Source organism: Parambassis ranga, chromosome 5 (genome assembly GCF_900634625.1).
Source record: "Parambassis ranga chromosome 5, fParRan2.1, whole genome shotgun sequence".
In the NCBI taxonomy this organism is placed as follows: domain Eukaryota; kingdom Metazoa; phylum Chordata; class Actinopteri; family Ambassidae; genus Parambassis; species Parambassis ranga.
The window spans coordinates 20761196-20789111 of record NC_041026.1 but is presented as its reverse complement, the minus strand read 5'-3'; the positions used below and the strand labels follow the sequence as shown (position 1 = coordinate 20789111).

General features: G+C 40.1%; 1 protein-coding gene across 3 annotated transcripts; it reads left to right on the top strand.

Moving 5' to 3' along the window:
• The first annotated feature begins 964 nt into the window (after window positions 1-964).
• On the top strand, window positions 965-27916 carry camk1b (calcium/calmodulin-dependent protein kinase Ib). Of its 3 annotated transcripts, none has more exons than XM_028407173.1 (12): window positions 965-1087; window positions 6306-6419; window positions 17991-18122; window positions 22069-22143; window positions 23308-23458; window positions 23658-23784; window positions 23898-23973; window positions 24155-24267; window positions 24776-24854; window positions 24999-25086; window positions 25197-25326; window positions 25455-27916. In XM_028407173.1, exons 2-12 carry the CDS (start codon window positions 6334-6336, stop codon window positions 25550-25552), a joined length of 1155 nt encoding a protein of 384 aa, XP_028262974.1. In that variant the 5' UTR covers window positions 965-1087; window positions 6306-6333; the 3' UTR covers window positions 25553-27916. The 3 variants fall into 3 exon arrangements, with proteins under 3 accessions (XP_028262974.1, XP_028262973.1, XP_028262972.1); XM_028407172.1 differs by lacking the exon at window positions 965-1087 and adding an exon at window positions 2372-2397 and having other exon boundaries at window positions 23320-23458; XM_028407171.1 differs by lacking the exon at window positions 965-1087 and adding an exon at window positions 2372-2397.

Here is a 27916-nt window from a genome sequence, read left to right as displayed (position 1 = left end):
CCCAGGCTCTGGAACCTAGATGCGACGCAGCATTTGTTAATAAAAAAATATAATGCAATATATACAATATGTACTCAAAGAAGAGGATGAGCCTTGCATATCCACTAGATGGCGCAGTATGACTCTCCCAACAGAGGAGAGTACACATGTCATGAGTGGAAGGACACAGAAAAGTCAGTTGTGTGGACTTTTAAAATAAAGAATCAATGAGTCAATTAATGAAATTTTTTTATTCTCATATAAAAACAATGTGTTCAAAACTTCTTTGTTCAGATTTTAAATGAAAGAAGCTCATGTGAACTACACATTTAATACAATGCAATACACATAAAATATGAGTCAGGTCAGTGCACATAATGAGTAGGCCTATACTTTGTACAAGTACCAGTGCTTTTCTTTTCTTTTAGTTTTCTGACTAATAAACTGGACAGAACCTCTGAAAGTGAACACACAAGGAGGAGAAAGAAGCTTTATTTTGGTCTGTATATTTTCAATGCAGGAAATGTGTGGTGTGAACTGAACTCCTTATTGTACTCATACACACAAAGAGAAAGCAGTCGGCATGAGCATAGAGTCATAATTGTTTCACTTAAGGGAAGTGCTTTTTTCTTGGGAATCAAGCCAACAACCAGTCTGTAGCCTAAAGGTGCATTTGCTGCTGTTTAAGGTCCAAACTAAATTTGACCTTTGAAAAAGATAAGATATTATTACAGTTTAAGGCTACTTAACCTACTCTGTGTGTGTGAAGGGTCATTTATTGCAAGTGAAGCACACCTGCAAGCATTTTATTACAAGTAGAGTACGAGGAGTCACGGGTGGAGGGAGGTGACCAGTGGAGTAACAGGACTGTTTACCTGCGCGCAACAACTCGGCTTGTGATTGGTCCGCTCGCCTTCCTGCCCTGAGGTGACGTCAGGAGGAGCGCTCCTGCTGCTGCTGCTGGAGGAGGAGGAGGAGGGGGTGGTGCTGCTGCTGCTGGTGGTGGTGAGTTGGTTGCCGAGTACAGATTCAGTGAGAGCGCTCCGAGTTGGAGAAAGAAAGGCGGACACTGAGCGGACACTGGACCGTGCCGACAGCCCGTTTTCAGGTAGGCAGCTGTCGGGACTCAAACTTTGACTCTGGAGGCAGAGAGATGTTGGAGCATTTATCAGGTTAGCTTTGCGCGTTTTAGCTACATGCCGTCCTTGTTGTGTAGAATGACGCGTTTGTAACTCTTTAAAATAGGCTGCTGGAGATAACAGTGGTCAGACGGGTTATGTGCACTCTCTTTCTCTGTGTAACTGAATCTGCTGTTTCGATAATCAGATACTGACATGGAATATGCAAGGGACTAAAGTGATAGCTGTCTTCCATACACGCAAGTATAACTCCACAGTATAGTGTGCTCTCTAGTTATTCAGGAGCCCTTATTAATTTTTAAAGCAGCAGAAACGGTTCTCTCAGTAAACATGACATGCAGTGTAATTTTCCAGCGCTGCCCTTTGGCTTGAACGCAAGTGTTTATAAGTATCTTCACCTCCTTGCCTCATTTTTCACTTCCTTCCCTCTTTCTCTTTCTGTCTCAACTCTCACTCTCTCTCTCTCTCTCTCTCTCTCTCTCTTTGTTACACACACATCTCCTCACTCTCCTGTCTGTCTGGTAAGGAGAAGTCTGCTTATCAATTAATAAGCTCATGTTGAGAGGAGATTTGTTGTGCGTCATTGACACCAGCTGACCAATCAGACTGGCTGTCTGTGTTTTCCCAGGCAGCCAGTGGGTGCACAGACTTGAGTGATATGCAGTTTTGGGATATAGGCAAGCATTTTTCTGTTGATAGACAGTGAATGACAGAAAATCTGTTCCCTGCTGCATGTCAGGAAAATCACTGTGAATCTTTGTGGGGTCATCTTGTGTCAAATATATCAGTGGTGTGTGTTGAGCATATTATTATTTCATCCCAGCGTGCATGCACATCTGAACTGTCTGCAAATTCCATTGAATGCTTCAATCTATTGAAGCAATAGATTTCCAAGGAGCCAACCAAGGCATTGAGCCAACAACCAAACATACCTGACTGACTTAACAGCCTGGCAGCAGACTTCCTCCTAGTTTGGAGCTGTGCCACAGAATATCTGTTAAATGATGGTAGTAAAGCCAAAATCAATATTAAAGACAAAAGAGAAACAGCTTAAAAGTGCGTTAGCGGCAACTAAATGAAACTCTCATGTGTGTTTTTTCTTTCTGTTGTGTGTTTGACTGTGTGTGCATATGGTCGAGCAAGTGTTGCCCAACACTGCAGTTAGTTTCACACTCAAGCTTGTAAGCGCATGTCATTTTGTCACATTTAACTTGTCACGTCGTGTGTATGTGTGTGTGTGTTTCTTCTGTCCACTGCGCATCAAAGGAATGGGAAATCAGTGAGTACAGCGACTCTTTCTGTGTAAATCCGGGGTGAATGTTGCATGTCACCTGTTTCTCAAGAAAATGTGGTTATTATATTGTGCATCTCCCAAATCTCAAGCTTCTTCAACCCTGCTGCTTCCTGGGTTTTGAGGAGCTTATCTTCACCCACTGGCCAAAAGTCATGTCATCGGTCAGTGGACGTTTAGGGGCTTTTTTTTTTTGTTTGTTTTCCTCTTTGGCCCTCTACATGCTCATACGATACCTGCACGTGTCTTTCCTCCATTCTCCTGACATATTTAAGCTTTACTCCTATTTGCCCCTTGTGTCTGGTACTGATGCTGCTGTTTATAGCATTTGTCTGTTTGAAAAACAGACCCCCTTGCTCATCTTTGACAATGCCCTCAAACCAACTCAAGTGCTTTGAAATGTGTTGTCTGAACTATGCTATGGAGTTGCTCATAAACCACACAAAAAAAGCTATTCCGATGGAGATTTACCTGCATGTTGGCATTCGCTGAGCATTCAGTAGCTAACTGTGGAAAATGAACGCAACCAGTGGCGAGCAAAGGTTGATGCATTCATTCATTTTAAGTGACTTTGATGTTCAATCTCACTCGTTGTCGGTGCATGAATTAACATGAATCTACATGTATCTCCATATGAGCAAGGTGCGATGCTAAAAACAGGCAGTGTGTGAGAGCTGTTTTTCACTCTTTCTCCGGCTTCACGCACCTCAAAATGATCATTATTTTTAAGAAAGACACAGTTACCACTGTGATTTTCTGCTCTGATATTGCTGGTCCTACCTTTAAGATTACGTTTAAGGTGAAACTTTTTTTTCTTTCATTGGTTTTTTAAGGGCAGTGATGTCTTACTGTGTTTCCTTAGTGTGTTTCTGTACTGGATATCAAAGCCAAAACTCTCTCCTTGTGACAAGTCAGTAAAGGACCAGTGTGTAGGGTTTTGGGGCATTGTGTGGTCTGGTTGGACATAACAACTAACCCCATTTTTGCATTTCAGTGCAAAAATGTGAAATGTCCTCTCTACAAATCCAGTTCTGGGCTGCTGAAGAAACATGGCGGTGTAACATGGTGTTCTCCATGGAGAAAAGATCCCCTAGCCATGCACAGTATTCTAAGACATGTGTGATTCATGGTAACAAGTGATTACACATTAAAATATTAAAACTCTGTAATCTAATAAACAGTAATGGATACACACATGCAGTGTTCCCCCTGGGCTTAGCATAGCCAATGAAGTTCAGTCTATCCAACTAGCATGTTATGAGCAACAGTGAACACTCTCTATGACCTCTCTAGTGTGCTTACCTGTATGTGCGCACACGTGTGTGTCTGTCTGACATTAACAGAAATGACATGCCGCCGTGCAAATAAGGTAAATAACATAAAACTATTTAGTATGTTTAATAAAAGAACACTTATAACTTAAACTTTAACTTATTTTTTTCTAGACTTCCTCTTACTCCTTCCCTTTAGCTCAGTACTTTGCATGCTGTCCAATTTAGACACTTCCTTTAATTTCAATTGCTTCAAAGAAACATGCAAAATGATGTGTTGCAGATATCTAAATGTTTACTGCAAATGTAGGTTAAAAATATTATATATATATAATATATATATATATATATATATATATTCCTTATAATTAATTATTTCTTAAATTTAATTATATACACATATATGTGTGTGCGTGCATGTATGTATATATATATATATATATATATATATATATATATATATATATATATATATATATATATATATATATATATATATATATATATATAAAGGTATGCTCTACACACAACAATATCAGAATTGTTTATAATTTAAAACTACACTTTCTCAGCATGTGTGTAGTGTATGCTTCAACGCCTTATTTAAATATTTTTTCAAATGAAAAGTAACACACTGCAGCAGCTATCAAGTGATTTCCAGTTTAGCTGCCACCTGCCATTAGACACTAAAGCAATTTAGACTCTCTGATACCATAGCAGCTCCTTTGGGTTTCCATGGTGACATGTATGAAGCGGACTACTGGCATTAGCAAAGGTAGCTACAGGGCCTGTGTGTGTGTGTGTGTGTGTGTGTGTGTGTGTGTGTGTGTGCGCAATACAGTGTGGACATGCATGATGAACAATCTATGACTTTCTAGTGTGTGTGTATATATATGTACGTCAATCAGCTGCCAGCGGACGCCCTGCCCAATTAACATTCATTCTGATGGAGCATTATGTGCACCTCTGATTCTGATCAGATTATTAACATTTTAGTCTTGAGCAAACAGTCATTGCACAATACAGATTCAACAATATGTTATATCATCTCATACAGACAGAATGTGAAGTTGCCAGGCAGGCAGCAGGAACAGGGGAGTGAGGCACGCTGATATGAACAGGTCTATTTTAGTCATCGAGGTCTTGAGTTATAGGCACTTTCTGGGTTTAGATGAGATAGCTGTGACAGCAGGGTTCTCTGTGATCACTCCCACTCTTGAAAGTATTGTGAGGAGGACCAACAGCTGAATGTTAACTTTTACTGTGAGAAAAAGGGTGACAAAACAACAGGAAGCAACTAGAAATTATATATTGTTCTGGGGTTTGTCTTATTTACGGCACCAAAGTAAGCAGGAAGAAGACCTTTCCTCATGTTCCTCAACAAGAGTTATGTGTATTAGAATTTATGCAGCACTAATCAAGTCAGAGTATAGTTTACTTGTTAACCTGGCCCTGTTGGCCATACATTCCCCTCTTGCTGATAATAAAGGTGTTTGACTGTGACTGCAGTGACAGGACATTTAGAAATAGTCTGAATAAAGACAAGAAATGTTACACATCCACAATAGACACAGCATTAGGCCACAGCAGGAACTGTTTTCATGGTCCCACTGCAGAAATTTCCACAGTAGCAATTCTTTCAGGGTTACATTAGTACTCTGAGGATGGTGGGGTCTGATATGGATTGGTTGGAGTTCCAATAAATGTCATAAGGAACCAACATAGGCAGGAAGAAGAAGTGTGAAAGGAAAATGAAAATGGAACGAAAAATCGCAGGTTTAGTTTCTAGTTTGTGTTTTACATCCCTGATGAAGACGAGTCCAGTTAGATTTCTGTTTACTCTGTGAATTCTACACTGATGCTGAAACACTGTTTCTATAAACATGTCTCATAAAGAAATAAAGAAACCCTAATTATCCTATTTTGACCTTAAGTCCAAATCTACTGGACCTAAACAGTGATCATTGATTGCTTCACAGTTCTCAGTGCAACAAAACGACAGTGGATGAAACCAAGATGCTGTTAAGTTTAAAAATGTAGCACTGAGACCCTCTCAGCTGCTCAGAGTGGTTCGAACAGTAGATCGTGTGATGCAGAGTGTATTGTAAATACAATGTGGTATATGGCATGTTGGGTGTGCCATTATTGTAAAGGAAGCAGAAGTTGCTGACAAACTGACAGATTTGTAGCTGTCAGTTTGTCAGCATTTGTAAGAGATCTGACTGGAACTGGTAAGTTTAAAATGACTGGGTAAATGTGAATTAATCAGATTTTTTATTTTTTTGCCATTTGAAACCTTAAAATTAGATTGTTGAAATTGTTTTATCACTTCTTAATCATGCAACATAGCCACTGTTCTAGCACACACAGTAAGGGAACTTACCTTTAAATAGCAATGAGCAGTGTAAATAAAATTGCCTTGGTGGAAAACAGGTTCACTAATAACATATATTATTTCATACCATGAGTGGGTCACCAACAGTGTCACTGTATAGAAAGTCCCATATTCATAAACAGTCAGCCTGAGAACTGTACTGGGAGTCAAGTGTTCAAGGCAGGTAGCGGAGGAAAGAAGTTAATCTGCTAATATTAATTTCTTCTTTCCATCCTCTTTCTCTTCACTAGCATTGTTTCTGACCGTCACAACAAGACGATGCCGCTGGGTGAGGAATGCCACGCCTGGAAAAAGAAGACCACAGATGTGAAGGAGAAATATGACTTCAAAGATATCCTGGGAACGTAAGTGTGTCATTGCTTGCAGCAAAACCCATTTCTGTCTTAGCTTTGCACAATGGCTTTTTCACACTCTGGGACGATTTGAACAATAGTGTTTTTTCTTACGTTTTAATAACATAGTTAATGGATATATCTCAATTGTATCTGCACTCTGAACAGGTTTTTGCTTGTGAACTTACTGAACTTACTTCTGGGCTGTTCCATGTTCGAAGTCGACATAACGGTAATTTTGTGAACCTAATGTAGCAAAATATGTCACTAAGGTTTTGTGTTTAGTGACCACCAGTGGAAGCAGCATTGTCCTTTTTGGCAGGCACTTGTTGCATCTGTGCCTGCTGGGTATTTTTATGACTTAACATCAGAATCATAATTCCTTTATTTATCCCCGAGGGGAAATTCTTTTTTGTTACAGACGGATAGAAATCAAAGATGAAATTTAAATTTATAATAAATATCTAAATACCTAGGTAGCATTTAAATCCCTGAGTTTTATGTAAAGAAGAACATATTTAGTACCGTATAAAAACCTTTACATAGTAAAGAGCATGACATGAATATACCAGTATGAGTGTACAGTGTCTGAGTGACTGTTATACAGTCACGCACAGTAGTTTGATTGAGACAGGCAGGAATTACTTCCTGTGCCTCTCAGTGGTGCATCGTGGGAGTCGGAGTCTGTTGCTGAACGAGCTCCTGTAGCTGGTCAGCACAGTGTGGAGCGGCTAAGAGGGACAGTCCAGTATAGTCTTTATTTTGGACAACATCCACCTCTCACACAACTATGTCAGAGAGTCCTGTTCCTCTCCCACAACATGGCCGGCCTTCCTGATGATTCTGTTGAGTCTGTTTATGTCCCCCACCCTCAGACTGCTGCCCCAGCAGACAACAGCATACATGATGGCACTGGCCACCACAGACTCATAGAACATCCTTAGCATCGTCCTGCAGATGGACCTCAGCTGCCTTGGAAAGTAGAGGTGACTCTGGCCCTTCCTGTACACAGTGTTGATGTTCTTACTCCAGTCCAGTTAAATGAATGTAGCCATTCATGTGGTGTGAAGCCACTTTTGTTCCACTTTTGTTCTCTGCTGTTATAAAAGTCGTCCAAAATTGGCAAGTGTCAGTTACTGTACAGTTAATTGCCAATAATCAAATAGTACACTATTCTGCCAATCCAGGATGAGCTTTTGTAACCATTGTCAGCTGAACCAGCCACAGAGAGGCTGATAGAGGTGCCATTTGAGGAAATGCATTCCACAGTGAAACACAACCATGGAGTCAACACCCGTAGCACAGTGTGAAAAAGAAAACAAAACACAACACACTTGACAAAGAATAATTGTTTGGCTGATGCATCAGATTACATAGATTGTACTTATCTGCTGGTACCTGCCTTGGAAAACTCTTGATGACATTGTGTTTGCTTGTGTGTCTGAAAATTTGTATGAAAATGGTCATGCATGGTTTTTGCAGTGCAAGGTGAGATACCATTTGTAGAACCTTAACTCAATCCTGTCATCTTGTAAGCTCAGTTTATAAGGCCTCCTATGCTATATTTAATCAAGTGAGCAGAAACAACATGCTTACACTTGGTAACAGAAAACAGAGCCATTTCTGTCCTCCTGAGTTCCTGCTGGGGTTAACTTGGTCTTCCTGTCATTGTCTCATAGGTTGATTTGATTATTTTCTGCACGGTAGTCAAACCAGCACATAGAGAGGAGGTGTATGATGGCATTTATCTAGTTTCAGATGTCCTCTGGAGGGTGTGATTTGTGTCATTTAGTTGCTTTTGCTTTAACTAGCTGTTCCGTTTTCTTTCAACTTCAGTAAGCATCCATACTGACCAGGCACTGTGCCTGCCCACCAGGAGTAAACACTGATTGTATAAATCACCTTAAAATTAACCCTCCACTGAGGGTTTGTGGTGGGGATGGTTTCTGTCTGCATGTTCTGCATGAGGGTGCACGGCACTTTTTTTTAATCTCTTAATTATGGATACCAGGATATTTATCTAAGGTGTCTTACACCCACATCCTGGTTAGTTCAGGATCAAGGCGTGTGAACAGGAATCCAAGCTGAAACCTTGCTTGTTTTAATAGTTTATCCAACCCCACCCCAGCTTTTTTTTTTCCTCATGGCTGCACAGAAGGTATCTGAGAGTAAAATGGCATGTAGCAACATAGTCAGAGTAATAAACATTGTCACTCTCAGCTCTTCATGGAGCACTGTGTCATCTGCCATGTCTGTATGTAGTCTGCATAAGACAGCACACACACATTTCCTTCAGGTAAAAGATCTTTGTGGTGATGTCTTCATCCTCCATGTAGAGAAAAGTTTTCTGCTCAAGGCTTTAGAGATAAGGATGCGTCCCCTCCCTTTCCACCGTCTTACTGTTGTCTCTCTAGCTCTCCACCTGCCCCCCCAGTTCAGGGCTGAGCTTGTTTATGGAGAGATCACCAGCTTACCACATCACTCAGCTGTGTGCCACATTCATTTGCCAATGCTAGATTGTTGTCTTGGTAACAACAGGAGACACTTTCCATAATGGACTCAAACAGTCACTATGGAAACAAAGTTTTTGATTTGCTATTAATAATCCACCATCGGGTGCATATGTGTGTATTGTGTGAGAGATAAACTCACCCCCCCCCACCCCACCCTTTACAGGAAAACAGAAAAACGATGCACCTGCATACCTTTCTCCATGAACGTGCTGGTGTTTTTTGGGCTTTCCACACGGACACGTTGACTGTCATCAAAACGACATCACATTTTAAATATAAAAGTAATCAATCATTTTACATGTTGTTTACTGTGCCAAATGTGAACTTAATTTAGTACTAAATACTGTGCTGTATATGCAAAACAGCATTAAAGTGTAACATTATATATACGTTTCATTAGCTGTTAATCAGCCATTATTGTTATTATGTCAACACATGACACCGCATTAGATCTTTGTAACATAAGAAGCAATGATGCAGACGCTTTAAACCACATACCATTGGCCTGTATTGGTTTGTACTCATAATCCCAATCCGCAGCCACATGTTTTAGTAATCAAAACAGATGGGGATTAATAACACAAACAGGCCATGGCACTTTTACTGCAATCAACTCAAATCCTCTCCCGCCTTCCTTCTTTTTCATTGCTGTTACTTATGGTAATCTACCCCCCCCCCTCCTGCCCTCTCTCTCTCTCTCTCTCTCTCTCGCTTTCTCTTTCTGTTTGTGTCCAATCCAGCTCAGAACCACACCCCTGCTGTCAGAGATCCAGCTCCATTTTAGCTCCCTATATCTGTCACCTGCTTCTCTGTTTCCTGGTTTCACACTGTGTTCGCTGTGGAACGGGAATCCCAGTGTATCCTGATGCCCTTTGATTTTCAGCTCAAATTAAAGCGTTCATTATGCAGGGTTGAGGACATACAGCTGAGAGTAAAGCCACACCATAGATCTCCTTCTGGGTTTCTCTCATTAAGTCGTAGTGCACAGTCGACTGACACTATGCTGTCACATATAAAAATAGTGTTTATGCTCAAAGAGAATTTCCTCTGCTTCCCTAGTGTTTCCCCTAGCTTTATTTCAAGTATTGATCTCCTATGCACTCTCCAGCATATGTTTCAATGTATCATCAGGTTATAGATTCACAGTGCTGTATTTGGAAAATTAATATTGATATTTTCTGACAGGGTATTTTTCCTACTGTAAAAACCAATGGTTAAAATATCTAACACAGCAATTATTAGCAATTAGTTCCCTGTTTTTGCCTCTGTAGTCACTTTATATGGATACTGTTCTCACTGCATTGTTGTTTAGATGTTTACATTTGCGTTCCCACACTGCTGCAGATGTCTCCTGATGACAAACTGCACGAATGAACCATGTTGACTTTTCTGACATTTAAATGGCTGCACATGTTCTCATGCTGCAAGCATCAAGACGAAATTCTTGGCATTTTTAGCCCAGAATACATTGCAAAAACACACAGATGAGATGGAGCAATGGGGAGGAAGTGGATGGCGAGAGTATAGGGCTGCGGCGCAATCATCTAAAATCGTTCAGGCTGATGGATTGGCCCCTGCCTGTCTCTGTCGCTCATGTCAAATGGTGCCCCAGTGGCCCCTGCCCTTGCTGGCCACATGATCAGCTATTGGCCACCATTGATTTGGAAAGAGTAGTGTTTATGTACATGTGGGTGAGTGAAAGGTTGTTGACAAGAACAATTAGTTTGTGTTATGTGTTTTTGAGAGCACCAGTTCCTCTTTACTGTGAGCTTATCCTCCTCTTCATTGCACATAAATCAGTGGATAAAGGATGACCATTTGTATATGGTTTAACTGCTTGATGATGAGCTTATTGAGGTGTTGATGTTTCAAATCTCACAACACCTTGAACCAACACAGATGTTTGTCCTGTTGTGGTACCGTGGACATTGTCATCACAGCTTTGACATGTCTGCTAGGAGCTTTTGTTCCACTTGTTCTCTCACTCTCATGCCTCTCGGCTGTTACACAGGGTTTAACACTGATTTGCCACTCTCTGTCTGAGAGCTCTGCTTTTGAGTGAAAAAGGTTCAATAACTCCATGCTAATTAACCTGTATGTCTGCGTGTGTGTTTGTTTGGACACTCAGCCCTACAGATGCTCTTGTGAATCAGGTTGTGTTTGAGAGGTAAGGCTTCAACTCAGCCTCAGTGTCAGATGCACTTAAACTGGATGTTTGTAGAGCTTGTGAAAAAACATGTTGTGCAGAAAAAACAGGCTTATTGTTACATTTAAAGGCACAATTTGTATCATTTATCTTCATGTCATGTAAGATTTGAAGTTATACTGTGAACTCTTCAGAGACAAAATGTTGTATTTTGTCTCTGAATCTGTATTGCTACACTTCATTTGCTTTGCTCGCCCACTGACCACACATCCCTCTGTCACCATATTTACTGTCAGCATGCAGTTCTAAAATATAGAGACACAGTGAGTGCTGCGCATATGGTGTTGGAAGGAAATTAGGCACACACTGACTTTTTTGTGCTCTATTTTTGTTGCTTCTTCATTATTTAGTGTTCATATGTTGAGTCAGACTAAAATAAATTAACAAAGGAGTTCAGACAAAAACAAACAGCCACCTTTATGGAGCAGATGAGTCTCCCAGCATGAGAGCTGCCCCACTTTATCTATTTTTTATCTCTGTCCTAACTGTCCCTCTTTATGCTGTCATATTTATCCCATCATACTTCTACACTAATTTTTATCTTCCCATGATCCCCTGGTGTTTCTCTGTATTAGTCTTTCTATGTTAAGATGAGTGAATTACGTTGCTTACCTTTGCTTTTCTTGGATTGTCTTTTGTCGTACAGTTGTATTGAGCCTAAGCTGCAGGATGTAATGAGCTAAGACCTTCCATCATTAATAGAGAGGACACACGCAGCGCCCTGTTCCTGTACTGGACCTCAAAGCACAGAACAACATGTAACGTGACTGCCCTTGTAATTCCGTCTCAGCCACTGATCACACCATACAGGAGTTATGAGTAAGGCTTATGGCACGCTACTCTGTCTCCTTCTCTTCATCTTGTCTTGATTCAGTGCACAGATGTTAGTTGTGCTCAGTGTGTGGAGATCCTGCTCATCATAAGATAAGCTGTCAGGCATATTCCAGATTCCTGATTTATTCTGACAAATATACAATCACTCAGACACTTCATTAACCATTCCTTTGAACAATGACAATTTGGAGCAGTTTCCCACTCTAACACAATCCTGAAAATCCATCCCTGCTTATGGCACCCTCAGCCCTTCAGCCCTGCCCTGACCTAATTCCAACAGAAGTCTGCATCTCAGCACAGCACAGCTCAGCATGGCATAGCCTGCGGTTCCTGGAATACACACACACGCGCACACACCACATGTATATGCCCACTGTCTGGCCCACTTCTGTATCTCCATCTGCTCACAGCAATATATCCCCCTCCAACAGTTTTAAGTATACTTGCAGGCTTGTCATGTTCATCTTCCCACAGTTTTCCTCCATTGTTATAATCCCTCATTGCTCACTTTCTCCACATTTCAAGCTGTCTACATATCAGCAAAATGGCTTTTAAAGACTTTCCATGTGCCTCTTTATCTCGGGTTCTTGAATTCTTTAGGGAAACATGTTCTTTGCTTTTCTGCTAAATTACAGTCAGATTAAAGATTACAGATCCATGTATGGGTTTCAAAGTCGTTCTCATCAGTGGATGGGTTCACACAGTGAAAAATGGTAGTGAAAGTTCAAAAACAGGAGGAATTGTCAGACTTTGATTTTCCAGATGATCCTTGATAAAGTCATATAACAATAACATTAAAATCGTTAATGTTAACTAAAAATCTAACTCACAAGGTTCAATAAAGACAAAAAATCTCTAAATATTTAGCTATCTAGGATTTAAAAAAAAACGAAAACAAACCAGCCATCAATGTAGATGTATGTGTTGAAAAATGTGTTTGTTGATGGCTCATGGCTTCCAATGTAGAGACCAGATGTTCAAATGTAAACTGTTTGTCATTAGAGAACTGTAAATTTTAATGGGTTTGGGAGTATAGTATAGTATAGTGTAAACCTGGTGTTTCTGCTGGCCTTGTCATCACCTTATACTACAAGAAATTGCTGCAGAAAGTGTCTCACATTCAGTGGATTCTTTTAAAACATGCATTATTTTAATATATATATTAAAATAGCAGTTTTCTTATTATGGTCTTCAGGTCTTCAGAGGGTCAAATAATCCTTAATTGTTTGCTCTATGGCTAAACTAATCTTAAGAGATTATTATGATAAGTGTGAGCAGAACACAGTGATATCAGCTGATTATTTTTATTAATTAAAAATAAACTGAAGGAATCCCCTTTTTATTAGTGTTGATATTTCTGGAGTGTAACAACGTCCTCATTCTAAACCGTTTTCCATTCTGTTTGTAATCTAAGCAGAAATCCACATCATGGAAAGGTTTATTACTGCAATAACTCAGTGCTCAGAGGAGTCCCAGTGTAATATTTCTAGTATCAGCAGCTGTGTTGTTTTAAATATAAACTGAAGCAGAGCTGAATAAATGGATGCTTTAACCAATAAATTTGGCAACTAGGCAGGTGTTTATAAATGCTTGTGTTACACATCCTTTAGAAAAATAACTGTGGTTTGGATCTGTGACTCTTCATGTTTGGAAGGCTCACAGGGCAAAGATGGTCTTTTTATGTCTGAGGGCCAGTTTCACAGTTGGTTATCTCTCAGCTCTGATTGGACCAGATGGTCCTTCCCTATGTCTCTCTGACCTTTCCACAGTTACCATTTTGTCATCTGTTTATATCCCTTCTTGACCAACTTCTCAGCATGACACATGGCACAATTGGTTGGAGTCTGAAAAATGAAAGAAAAAAAAATGTACACAACGTATCAGGCATATTTTCTTTTGCAGTTTTGTGCAGTTGTGTTGTACTGTGTTGTACATGTCAGCATGACTGTATGCATACACGACATGTGTAATGTGCACATTGAAAGGAGCCTTTAAAAGGTTGCATTCGTCAAGTGAAGGCTGCTTCTTGTTCACTGTTTGGGGAGCTATAAAGTGTTTGGATATGGAATTAGTGCAAATATTTCAGTGGCGTGAGGCTCTACATGTGGACATTTTATTGTCTGTATTTGTCTATATTTAAACTCTTGTGTCAAGTATTTGCATAGAGAAACTCTGGGAATACGCCCAACTGTTTGGATAGTGGCAAGCGTGTCTTTATAGAGGGGTTTAGTGGCTAATAGCTGTCCACTGGTACTCTAGTACACTCACTGGTGTGTGTGTGTATATGTGTGTGTATCCTCTTTCTTGACACTGGTCCCATGGTGATGATAAGAATGTCCTGTTTGGAGCAGGAACAGCTCAGTAAACACACATGTTTACCTTATAATCCAGCTGAAGCCTCTGCTAGGATTACGCTTTCAGCAAACTCACACAAACACTCTACACTCATCCAATATTCATCACAATTATGCTCTTCATATTTCCTGAGCCTGTCCTGTGCCAGTGCAGGGGAAAAACATTTTTTATTTATTTATTTATTTTTATGCAATTTTCTCATTTTCAGGGTCAGTGTGGTTCTTTTGGGTCAACAGTTTTGTAGAGCTATCAAATCATACATTTGCTTAAAAGCTATTGAACAGCTTTGTGGCACTGTTGTGTGCAGCAGGACACTCATAAGATTGTCTTCTTTTATTTCAAATATTATTTACAGCAGAGGTATGCTCTTGGTCATTTCCACAGCCTAGTCCATAGGAAGTCATTTGGACTTCCTCATAATAACCCTAATAAACCTAACCCTTTTTATCAACATTTTTTTAGTTACATCTTACGTCTTCCACTACCGCCCACTACGACAAGCTTTACTGTCAATTTTAACCCACTATTTTATTCTTGTTTTTTTTTTTGTATAAGGCTGGATCAAATATTTTGCGTGTTTTTCAGTTAAGGCACTAAAGAGTTATACTGTATGTCATCTTTGGTACAGACATCCCCTTCAGTCATAAAAAGGCAGTAAACATCACAATTGATGCCTCACTTGTGTGGAAATACTTTAACCTGAGCAATGACAAGACACTCTTTTGTCACCACAGTCTGTTGTCACACCTAAAACATCCTTACAAGATTGTGATTGGTCTGCACCACCAGTGGCATCTTAAACCTTCGTATAAGTTTGTGAGTCTTGTGGGAATCCAGCATTGGCCTGCGTTATCAGTTCCTGCACATGCTGAGGTGTCGTTAGGAAGGAAACTGAACCCCAGGCTGTGTGTGGTGGAAGACCTGTGTGTTGTACTGCGAAGCTCCTCTTGTATACACACTTAGATTGTACTGTCTGACAGGATGAGTGTGTGCACCATTGTAAAAGTGACATCATGTGATATACAGATGTTATGTTAGGAAACATCGCCCAGCACAATGAAACAGTTTTCTGATATTCAGAATGGAGGAAGCGTCTTCTTGGAACCACACAGAATCATTGACAAAGAGTTTGGTGTCAGGAAGTCTATTCTGTGAGCCTGACTCATCAGATCTTATACTGGTTACTGTACATATTTGTTTGTGAGCATAATATGTGTCAGAACATCCCTCTATTATGTGACAGATATGTGGCACTGGTACTGCTTTGCTTGCAGAAATAACAATGAGATAAGATGACAGTCGGTAGTCAAAGACACATTAGAGTTCTCAGACCTTCCCATTGTTTGTGTGAACCACTGTTTGACACTTCCCCTGAGCCCCCCTCCTCTTTCAGTGGATGCATGGAGAATGTCAACTAAATCCTCCAGATGCTACAGAGGAATTTGTGGCTCTGACAGCCTCCTCCACACAGCTGGATGTTCTCCAAAGCTAATGGCCTCACTGTTGCAGTTTTACTTTCTTGTTGAGATGTGACCACGAGGCCTCACTCCCAGGATGATTGTCACTTTGATCAGGAAATGGGTTCAGTGTTCGGTTTTTTAAAGTTAATAAAACCAGAGATCTTTGTAATAGGTCACTGTGAAAAAAGTATGTTATAGAGCCGGAGATTAAATTTAATCATTTAAATTCAGCCCAACTGTCTATTGTCAAATGAAGTACCACAGTGATGCTGTGACCCACTGATGAAATTATATGAAAGTCCTTTCATTGACAGTATGTGGAACGGGGAAATGATAGGTTTCCACTTGAAAAAACTGTGCAAAATAAGTAAGGATTTGTAATAAAAATTGAATCCTGCAAATAATCCAGTTAATCTGGACAGTTTATAAACATTATAAAGAGGACACAGACACACATACGTTGACTTAAGAAGGAACTCTGCAGTCCTTACTTGTTTGTAAATGATAATCTGTCTGGGACTGGATGGTTGTGGTCCCCTTCTGCCCACACATACAGCTATCTGTGGCCACAGAGATAGTGATTTTATTTTTGAGTAGGGTTCTCATTGTCGCCTCACCCCTCACCATACTGAAGGTTTTAAGAAGACACTGATGCTGCTGACATTTATTGGCAGCCCAGTTAACATCCTGGTGAGATAATAGACTGCTTCAACATGTGCATTTGCTCACCATGATAGAGATATGAAAGGAATTGTGTGTAAGGTCTGATATGCAAACCTCCCTGTACAAATGCAACCACCATATTTACCAAGAAATATTCAAGTCTGTAGATGAGTTCAGTTTTGTTGGGTTTTGTAAGTACTTGCTTTCAAATGGTGTGTTAGATTGTAACATGTGTGTGTGCTCTTGATAAAACATCAACTAGGCACTCACATTAGCCAGCTTATGTTTTTAACCTTCTTATTGCAACATTTTACAGTGATATGAGAAGTCATGAAGATGTTTCCCACATTACCTGAACACAACATGAGGTCTTGTGTGTGGGATACCCAGATGTTTTGGATTGGGGCTAAATACCAGAATGCTATAAGTGTTTCCTTGAGTTGTTATCTGGGTGAAACTACTTCCTCATGTTTACTGTAACAGCATTTGGAATATCGATAAATGTTCCTTATCTCTTTATGCATCTCTCACTTTCTTGAGAACAAGTGTTCATTGTGCTGTTAGGGGATCAACAGACTACCATAGCTTTGTTTTTGGCATTCTGACAGTTTTAAAATGTTATGTCTTTTTAACACACACACATCTTTAAGGGAATTTAATTCCCATGTTTAAACTTCTTTCATACTGGACAAAAAAGCCACTAATATTTGTCCTCAAAATGTTTTCTCAGCATTCACTCCCAGATTCATCCTGCAGTGGTGTCCAATATTTATCTCTTTCCAGTGTGTCTGCCTTTTTAGCAGGGTTATCTGTCACTGGAGCATGGCTTTGAACGTCTAATGCAGAATAATAATGAGGATCTTAAATTTGCTTTCAGCATGTTTTTCATTCAGTGTCAGTTTTTGCACAGCTTAGAGTCTGACTCAGAAAATCTTGGGGTCAGAATGCCAGAGGTCATACAGCATGTAATAATGTCTGCCTCCACTGTTAAGTGGGTCATGGGAAATTACGGAGCTCTCTTGTTTAGCTACATACTGTAGTTAGTAAATCAAGTTTTATCTTGAAGCAGCTGCCGGCCCACCACAGTGTGCACACATATGACAACATGCAGCTGCTTGAATTTATGTTTCACTGAAAGTCATTTTGTTGTTGTACAGCAGACGATGTATGCTGTAGCCATCTGCTTGATTGATGGGTGACTCGTGAGTCAGCCGTTAAATTTGAAACAGCTTTTGGCTCATATCAATGCTTTTCATCAAGATAGCGTTCGATATCAGTCCTTCCAAATCTTCCCACAAGGCTGTTGCCTCTCCAAAACTTGACTCAGCAGCCCAGAGACTTAACGAGGATGTTAAAAATAAACCCAATCTGGCATCAGCAGGCTAAAAATTTCTACCAGCACTTAGACATTAGTAGCAATGTTTTGTTTTGTTTTGTAAAGTTATGCCAACTTTACATGAAATCTGGTGTTTCCTTTGTTTCTCTATAGTCTTATGTGAAGAACCATTGGTGATGAATGGTCTGAGGTCTGACCTGTGTGTTTGTGTTTTAGGGGAGCTTTCTCTGAGGTAGTCCTGGCTGAAGAGAAGAGGACCCAGAAACTGGTGGCTATCAAGTGCATCCCCAAGAAGGCTTTGGAAGGAAAGGAAAACAGCATTGAGAATGAGATAGCAGTCCTGCACAAGTAAGTGGAACCTGTATTTCTTTATTTTGTAATTATTTGTATTAATATATAAATAGTAGTAAAGTAAATGTGTAAGCCTGTCTGAGTTGCAAACACAAAGCCTGCATCTGAAATACTAGATACATGGTTGAAGATGGTAAATTTTTCATCACTGTATCTCCATTACTGCACCACGTAAGTTGTATCACATTACCAAAATATCATACTGTACATCGTATGTCATAGGCAGTGTAGTGTGAGGATCTGAATGCATGCTCTCTGTCCAAGATTGAATGATTTATTTCTTTAAGTTTGATCAACAGATGTTTTTAAAGGGGCCATTTTTACCCAAACATGCACAGACCGTCCTTACTACTAATATCCAGCCATTCAGGCAGTTATGTGGATACATATGTGGTTACATATGTGGTGCTCAAATGACATTTTGAAAACTCAACTGCAGCTTCTGTTTCCAGAAAACAAACAGTGTTATGATTCATGTGAAAAATACACAACAGTTTTCACTGGAACAGTTTTCACTGGAACAGCATCCTGCTGGAAAGATGTCAGTCTATTTATTGTAAACCTTCACTATCTGTGCTGCACAGGTTGGATGTTATGTCATTTAAAATACATTTTTGATGCAGCTTATGATTTCAAAACTCCACAATTCTCCTCAACTAAGTCTTCTTTTTTACTGTGTGAGAGACTTAGTGTTTTATTATATGTAAGACAAAAGAAGTGAAAATAACTCTCTTTGTAATTGTGGTTCAAACACACCTTTCTTTAGATGTGGGGAATAACAGGCCGCAGTGAAAATGGCTGATCTACATTGGGTCCCAAGTTATTTTTAGAGCTCTTGTTGCCTGGGTTACAGGAGACACACAACTCCTGTACTCCAATATACAGCCATGAGCCCTCCTGAGGTGAGGATGGTGGAATGAGAGTGGTGGGGGTTAGTTAGCAGTTACAACTTTTGACAAATTAGTAAGCTGAGGTAAACTTGGCCAGGGAATCATGGCTCTGAAGTTTGTGTAGACTCATTCAGAGGTTTCATCGCTCATTTTAACAAACCGTCTCCAACTTCCCGTCAGTACACAAAGCAGGCGATGGTGTTTAAAAGGTAAAATAGACCTTTTCCTAAAGCTGCACTAATCTGTCATTTTACAGCAGAGCAGCTGAGGATGTGCAGTGTGATAGGTGTTGTTTGTAATACAGAAACCCAAGTTTTTTTAAGTTGTAATACAGAACTCAGGAGCATTTTTTAGACCACCGGTTTGAGTTTTATCTTTCCATCAGTTGTTAACAAAACAACTTTAGCAAGTCAGTTACATACCCAAGATCAATTTAGATAGAAACTACTGTGGCCACTGATCACAAGCTGGTAGGAACTGATGGAGACCAAAACCTGAACGTAAAGGAGACTGAATATTTTGCTTACACACCCCGTGCGTATTGTAATGTTGCTACATGACTACTGGACATTTAAACAGATCCACCTTATTGTTGTAATGATCCAACCACTGGGCATCGTCCCATCTATTACACAGATACCTGTAAAGGATCAGTCATCAGTGATGTGGTGTATCAATGTGTACACATTTACCTTATTGTTTAGCTTAGCTCTTATTCCACACACTGAGTTGTTCTGTTCATGCTCTGTGGCCCATCAGAGGTGAGTGTTTGAGTATTTACTCACCCACACCATAACTTTAAGTAATATGGTTTTTACTTTATGATAAGTATAGTGTAACATTGTTTTATTGGATTTGTAGGTCATAAAATGATATCTCTTAACTGTGTGGTGGCACAACACTGAAGACTTACAGTGAGCCTGCTCCTTTGTTTTTGACTACAGGACACAGCTGTCACATGGAAACACTGTTCTTTAATAAACACTCAGGCACGCTCTCTCTGTGCTGTCACTTCCTGAGAGACCACAGCCAAACCTGCCATCTTGACAGGTCTTTAACGACTCCTGTTACCTCTCTCACTGTAAATGTATTAGTGTTTATTTAATGTTTTTAACCTGAGTAATACAGTAGTAATAATATTTGTATTTGATTCCTATTTATTGTCACTTGAGTGGTTAATCACTAAGCAAGAGTGCAGAGACAGATGATCCACAAATGAGTCAGCCAGCTATTTCCTGTTTTGCCTTTTTTTAATTTTCTCTTTTTAAATACAGTTTGTAAAATGGCTGCCCAGTAAGTTGGTAGTTACTGTATCTGTGTGATATCATCGCACTGGTTAGGTGGCGGTTCACCCTCTTTCCATTTATCCAGAACAAATATTTACTCAAGTAAACATTTGCAAATACAGTGACTAATCACACTCTCCAGGTAATTTGTGCCAATCAACAGGAATTCTTGTGAAGTTGTTCAGTTGTTGTTTTGAATATTATTCTTCAAACCTGTCTTTGAAAGAAGTGCCAACTGGATCGGTCTTGGATGTGGGTATCGGACCACATGTTTCTGACACCTTCGCCTCATAATGCTCAAGCAAACAAAGGGAATGTAACAGGGGGACGTTAACAGGCAAACAGAAAGTCATGTGTCTGTATTCTGCTCAGTGTCAAACAGGACATTGTTGCCCTAAACTGCCCCTCAGGCTGACAAGATCCGGGACACAAGAAGTAAATATCCATTAGCCTGAACACATTGTGTTATTCTGTACATTGTATGTTCCTGGTCTCTGCAGTAACATAAGAAACACTCTACAGATACCACAGCACACTTTAGAAAACACTTCTCCCACTGCAGAAACACTCAAAGATCCTGCAGGTATCATTTATTCGTGCTTTGTAAAATCACATCTCATAGCTTTTAAAAGACACACGCACTTAAATAAATCAATAAAATGTGACATTAATTTGTTCTGTTTCACCCAGATGTCACATTGTTGCAGCCGTGTTCTGTATTTTGCTGACTTCTCTGATCTGATGTCCTGTGAGACCCGTGGGTACTGACATGAGTCTACACATGTCTTTTCCTAAACAGACGTTTCAGCTGACAATCAGTGTCACCCTCACACACATGGAAACACATACAAATTCTACTGTGTGTGAAAGTGCGTGTGGGTTCACACGTGTCTGTAGTTTTAATCCGTCACTCATCCTTCATTGGGTCCATGTCTCCTTTCACACGCTGCTAAGCAGATGAATGAAGGTGTCCATGCATTGTTGCAATCCTCTAATCCATGCATGAGCACAGGCTGACATACACGGTTTCCTCCTGTACATCTTAGACACTTGGCTTTGTGTTGTTGTCTTTCAACTAAGTAACCTTCACACACACATACTCACACTCAGTAAGTCAAGCAATATTCTAATGAGGGGCGTACACACATGTTTTGTGGTAGGTCTGGGAGTGTTTTTGTTCGAGCTGGTCATGAATAAAAGCATTACTTTTCTGTCCATTACACTGAAGAAATCTCTTTCAATTTGGGACAATGTTCATCACCTCAGCCTCCCTCTGGTCTAATCAGAGGTCTTCCTATTGCTCTGATCCGCCACCACAGATTATTCATTTTGCTGATGAGCTTCAGGTGATTGATTCCTCTGTGTGAGGAAGCTTTCTATCAGTCCTCAGTGTAGCAGAAGGCAGCATGCTTTTACCCTACCTCACATACAAAAAGTTCAATATTTTATGTCAGAAATGTGATCAGACAGGTGTGGCTATAATACAGGTGTAGTAATAGTACACTGGTTACACAGAGAATACCAATCTTGTTCTAGTGAGTCATTTTCTCACTCCTGTCACTGCACCCATGGGTCTCAGGGGGCAGCAGAACACTGAGTTCAGCCAATTAGGGAGCCACATGCCTCCACACAGAGCAGCCTCCTCTACACCCAGTCAGATACTGACTGAGCGCCCCAGCCCTGCCTATAAAAGGTTCTGTGTTATTTCATGACACTAAATAAAAAATCTTAAAAAACAGCTTTTGTGTCTTTTCTCCTTCCTCACAGGATTAAACACGCCAACATTGTGTCTCTGGAAGAGATATTCGAGAGTAAATCACACCTCTACCTTGTCATGCAACTGTGAGTATTCACATATGTGTGGGATTGTGAGATTCCTCTTTTTGTGTCTGACGTGTGTTTCAGACTGCCTACTTGTGCTATCTCCCACACACTGCCTGTCACATGCCATTAAATGCACTCTTGACACACTAGCATGTGCCTGAACACACACCCATAAAACACTGTACTATGCCTGCTTGTGTGTAGCAGTGGGGAGTTTGCCCTCACACCAGCAGCTTGTCAACGCTACACCCACAGCAACTGCTGAAATGTCAGAGAGGGAGGCAGAGAAAGGACAGACCAGGATCAGGAGCACTGTTAACTTCAGAAAATGTAAATCAGCTATGGAGTAACCAATGAGAGAGATGAAAGGCAGAGAGGGACAGTGTGCATTTATCAAAGGGGACTTTCCCTAGAAATGCATATATATTTCCTCATACTGGTTTTGCTTGACCTTGACTTGTTGTGTGGCAGCTGGTTCATGACACAACACAAGGGCTGTCTTCAGTGACAACAACAGTGAATATTTGGATGTACCAATGGTGGCTTCCTCAGACACATTATGTTAATGTTTCTTTCACAGTACATGCACAATGTGCAGTGATTCTGCATGGCCTGCGATCCCTATGCCCTCATTCCCTCTCCTCTTGGAAGTCAACTTCTTTCAGATGCCATGCAAATGCAGTAGATGTTTACTGACAAACTGCTGTAATGACTGTTGCTGAGCAGTGACCAGACCCTCACATTAATGGATAGTCTACAAAGGGTTCCACCTACTTCTGCTTCTGTTTTTCAGTTCCTTTATTTTATTTGTATTTGCACTCCTGTCCTTCCCTTTTCCCTCAGGTTTTTATTATCTATTCATTCATGATATGATAAAATATCAGTGATTAATATTGGAAGCTCCAACAAATGAGCAGGTGATCTGTACGTAGATTAAAGTCTCCACCTAGTGGCTGTTATCAAGCAAGCACTGTAAAATGTGTGGTTGTCTCTTTAGCCTTTTAGGCTGAAAAAGAGCTGTAGTAACACCTTGATGGGAAGTGGTGTAACAACTTATGGTTGTAATGGGTCACACTCTCAGACGTCCTCTTACTGCTTCTCTGTTCTCTTAAGATTAAACATTTCTGTCTAGACTTGCTTCATCCCATGTTGTTGTGGTTTCTGACTCTTTAACGAGTGAAGGTCTTTATCCAGGGTGTCTGGTGGGGAGCTCTTTGATCGTATCATTGAGAAGGGCTTCTACACAGAGAAAGATGCCAGTAAGCTTATTCAGCAGATCCTGGATGCTGTCAAATACCTCCATGACATGGGCATCGTGCACCGCGATCTCAAGGTCAGATCACTTGTTTTGTCTGTGCTCTAAATGCTGAACAGTTGTTTCGTGTAGCCACAATGATGTTACAAACATTACCAAAAGATGTGTTTCAACAATGGTAAACAAACGTATGCTTTAGTGATGACAATCTCTTGTGTAATCTCTTTATGGAGATTATTTATCACTGGTAGCATGTGTTGATCTCTCCGTCTTGCAGCCAGAGAATCTGCTGTACTACAGCATGGATGAAGACTCCAAAATCATGATCAGTGACTTTGGGCTGTCTAAAATTGAGGGGTCAGGCAGCGTGATGTCAACAGCCTGTGGAACACCTGGATATGTTGGTAAGGGACTCGGATGCTCACCACACAGAACCTTAAAACATCCTTTTAATCACAGCCTTATATGAGTTTTATCACTGAAAATGTGTCATTATAGAGAGTCTTTTCTCTTTCAGCGCCAGAAGTTTTGGCTCAGAAACCCTATAGCAAAGCAGTGGACTGCTGGTCTATTGGTGTCATATCGTATATTCTGTGAGTACACACCCTCACACAAAATGAACTCAACTCTTTAGTATAAATTCAGTACTACCCAAATTTCCCTGAGGGACCTTCTCAAAGGGATTAATAAAGTATATTCTATTCTATTCTATTCTAAACGTTTTGTTTTCACATGATTTGCATCCAACTTCCTGTCCTCTCCTCCGTGTTTCAGGTTGTGTGGTTACCCTCCCTTCTATGATGAGAACGATGCCAAACTGTTTGAACAGATCCTAAAAGCAGAGTATGAGTTTGATTCTCCTTACTGGGATGATATCTCAGATTCAGGTACAGATTATTATGTGTTATGTAAATCAATTTTCCTTCATCCTTTTTATCTTTAATAGAGAGCAGAGATTAAAGCACAAACCAAAATACAGAATTAGCTGACATTAAGGTTTTATAAAGCAATTAACAGAATGTTATCTTTCAAATGGATAAACTAAATAATTAGACATGTTTGGCACAGTAACCCTTATTTCTATGTGCTTCTGGTTTCCTGTGTGGACTAAAATCTTTCATTTCTTAACAATACATTTTACAGATTCTCTCAGAACAACAGTCCTCAAAATAGCACGATTACATTATTGAATTACAGTGTGACAGACAGCAGGAGCTCATAGCTATATTATTTAGGAATCAGTCTGTGTTTGTGTTGACCACAGCCCCAGCCATCATCAGGCCCAACTTAAAACTGATAAAACATGGCACATTTGTGGCATCACAAATCATCATAAATAAACAGACTGCTTAAACCAATTTAATAATAACGACCTTTTTCCGTCTTTTCACACAGCTAAAGACTTTATAGTGCACCTGATGGAAAAAGACCCAAACATACGTTACACCTGTGAGCAGGCTCTGCAGCACCCCTGGTATGGCTGTAACATCAGATAGATGATCCCACACTACTTCTTTTGTTAATGTTTTCATCAAGGGACCATTAGCAACAGAAAATACACACTGGCTGTTTAGAAATACCCACATGCTCACAGATGTTTTTATATTTCCTCTGACAGGATTGCTGGTGATACTGCTCTGGACAAGAACATTCATGAGTCTGTCAGTGCTCAGATCAAGAAGAACTTTGCTAAGAGCAAGTGGAAGGTAGGTCTCACAATAAATGCTTTAGGCTGCTGTCTGGGTCACACTTAGTTGGGTAAGAGTCATTCTGCAGCTCTTTTGAGGTTAGTTGTATCTGTGGTTTTCCTCTACAGCAAGCGTTCAATGCCACAGCAGTGGTTCGTCACATGAGGCGCCTCCAGCTGGGCACAAGTCATGAAGGACCCAACCCCACACTGCCCAGTCCGTGCCGAACTCATCTACTGATGCCAGAGGAGGATGCAGGTGCCAGCTGCAATTCTGTTTCTTTCCTCCGAGCTCTTATTTTATCACAGAACCACACAAAAATAACTGTCTCAGCCTTTCCAGTGTAACAGTTTCACATCCTTTAATGTATCTGTTTTCTCTCTCAGAGGCTTGCTGTGAGGGAGGCTGCTCCCAGAATGCTGACAGTGGGGCAGACCCTCTATCCAACTGCACCTACCGCTGCCACCCAACCAGCAGGGTGTGACCCTCACCTGCTCCACTTACCTGTCTAATCAATCCCAAGTCACTTTCCAATTTAAACCCCCCTCGGTGGAACCAGAGGCACCGTCTCCCCCTTATCTGGTTAGGAATACAGCGTCATTCCGACCTCTCGCCTGCAGGGGGAGCAAGCCTGTCCAGCCTGAGAAGGAAGACATAAAATGGGTTGAAAAAAAGGAGGAAGAGGAGAAGGAGGGAAACTTGATGATGATATGGGGAGGATCAATTTTTGGAAGGAGTTGAAATAGGGGAGTGGATACCGAGGAAAGAGTTGGGGAAGACGACCTCCTTCACATGTCTGGGGGATTGTTTTTGCTGAAGCAGGACAGAGCTTGTTGGACACTGTTTTTATTGATGATTTATTGATTCAGCCTGTACTTTGTTTGTTTTATTGTTTTGTATATTTTTGTGTTGTCCTTTAAACCTTCAGCTGTTAGACTTTTGAGTGTATATCCAGAAACAACATGTGCATGATCAGGAGAGAAATTCCCCCAATGCATGTGTAGTTATCTTTGGAGAAACACAGCATCACAGATGCAAATAATCAATAATCAAACATTCTGATATATGACAACAAAACTGTCCCATGTCTTTAGATCATGTTTTTCGACAATCAGACAAAATAGTTTATGCAATGAAAATTTCATTTATTTACTATGTAGCCTTTTTTGTGGTGATGCAGTGTTTCCATGAAGTGGTTCAGCTTTTTAAGAGAAAAAGGCTTCTCCTCTCTCTTTTTCCAACCCCAGACCTCTTTGAAACCACTCGAGCACAGGGATTTATCTTTCTCTATGGTGCCTTTAGAACAATCAGTATAATGGGTTTGTTGCTGGTGATGGGCAGCTTTTGAACAGGCTTTTTCTGCAGCTTTGTTGAAATACAAACTTTCTGTATTTTGTCACACTTTGAGCTTTAATTGAGCTTTATTGGATCTTTTCCTTAAAGTTAATTATTGTATTCGCAGACAATGTTTTTTTTCTTCACTAAAATTTTAGATGAAATTGCAACAGAGAGAGAGAGGTTTGATATTCACAAATGTGACATGCTCATTAGATTACATAGGTTGTGTGGATGCAAAAACAAAAAAAAGAATTGATATGCATCTGTCACCACTGTACTGTACTGTTCTGCCACAGTCTGTTGTTACAAGCCTTTTAACAGACTTATTTACTTCACATCCCGCCTATTTAAAAAGAACCTGGATTACAGAATATGTCTCAGTCTGACTCACTTTCCTCCCATCAGCACTTCGCACACATTCAGCTCCCTCTTCATGCAAACACACAGCATTGCTCATCCTTTTATTGGCTGTTATAAAGAACTTTACAGTGTAAAATGTGGAGAATTCATTGATAGTGTTTTCATTGATATTGGCGCCTACTAATTCTTTGGTACCAGATGTAGAGGAGCTTTATAAAAGGGCCTGTTATAGTGCCTGTCCTGGGTGAGTCGTAGCTCTCAAAGCTGTTGAAGTGGAATATTATCTTCCACCGAGTGCTTCATTCTATCAGTGAATAGAATTAATTCTATCATTTGGTACTGGTGTGGAACTGATTGTATATGTTTGCATGATGTGGCTTCAAAGTTGTGAGCATTTCTTAATAACTGTGATGATGTTAACAGCTGCCATGAGATGAGTGCTTGTAAAATGTTTTAATCTAATTCAGAATCCTCTTCAGAGGTCTGTAACAGCTGTAATAATGTTCCAACAGGTTCAAATTCAATGTGCTGCTTCAGAACGTATTTTTGAGCTTTATTCTGCAGTTTTGTTGGGTAAAGTGTAATTGCACATTAATGCAAATGGTGACTCCAAAAAATACTTTTTTGTGAATTGCTGAGTTTTAATTGTGACCCAGACAAGCAAAGGAAAGAAAACACAAGAGCCAGACCACAATCCTATTATGGATTAATTATATTCCTCAATCCCTCAGATACCAGGGTAGACTAACATCAGGGAAATTACTGTAGTAACATTCAGAGAGACTGCACCCTCACAGGTGCTTCAGGTTGCTTCCAAAATTTGCATTTAAACTGAACATTAGTTTCATTTATAGATTCTGCAATGCATCCACATGAAAGGACGAGAATTTGTTTGATAGTTTCTGCTTTGATCGCTCATAAATGGCTTGTAGAGAATGACCAGTTGTACAAATGAGTACCACATTTATACCATGAATATGTTGCCTTTTAACAAAAGCTGTTTCAGGCTACAGTACATACTGTATGTGCACAGATGCAATGCATCATGGTTTGTTGAAAAGTGACTATTGCTTAGTGTGAAAGCCAGTGACTTGTGTTTGGAACACATTTGTAAGTAAATCATATATTAAAAATTCCTGTCTATGCATCA

Excerpts from the sequence above, each read along its gene's own strand:
- camk1b (XM_028407171.1), top strand. Across the intron at positions 23,974-24,154 it reads GGTGTCATATCGTATATTCT|GTTGTGTGGTTACCCTCCCT; the intron begins GTGAGTACACAC and ends TCCGTGTTTCAG. Across the intron at positions 25,327-25,454 it reads GATGCCAGAGGAGGATGCAG|AGGCTTGCTGTGAGGGAGGC; the intron begins GTGCCAGCTGCA and ends TTTCTCTCTCAG.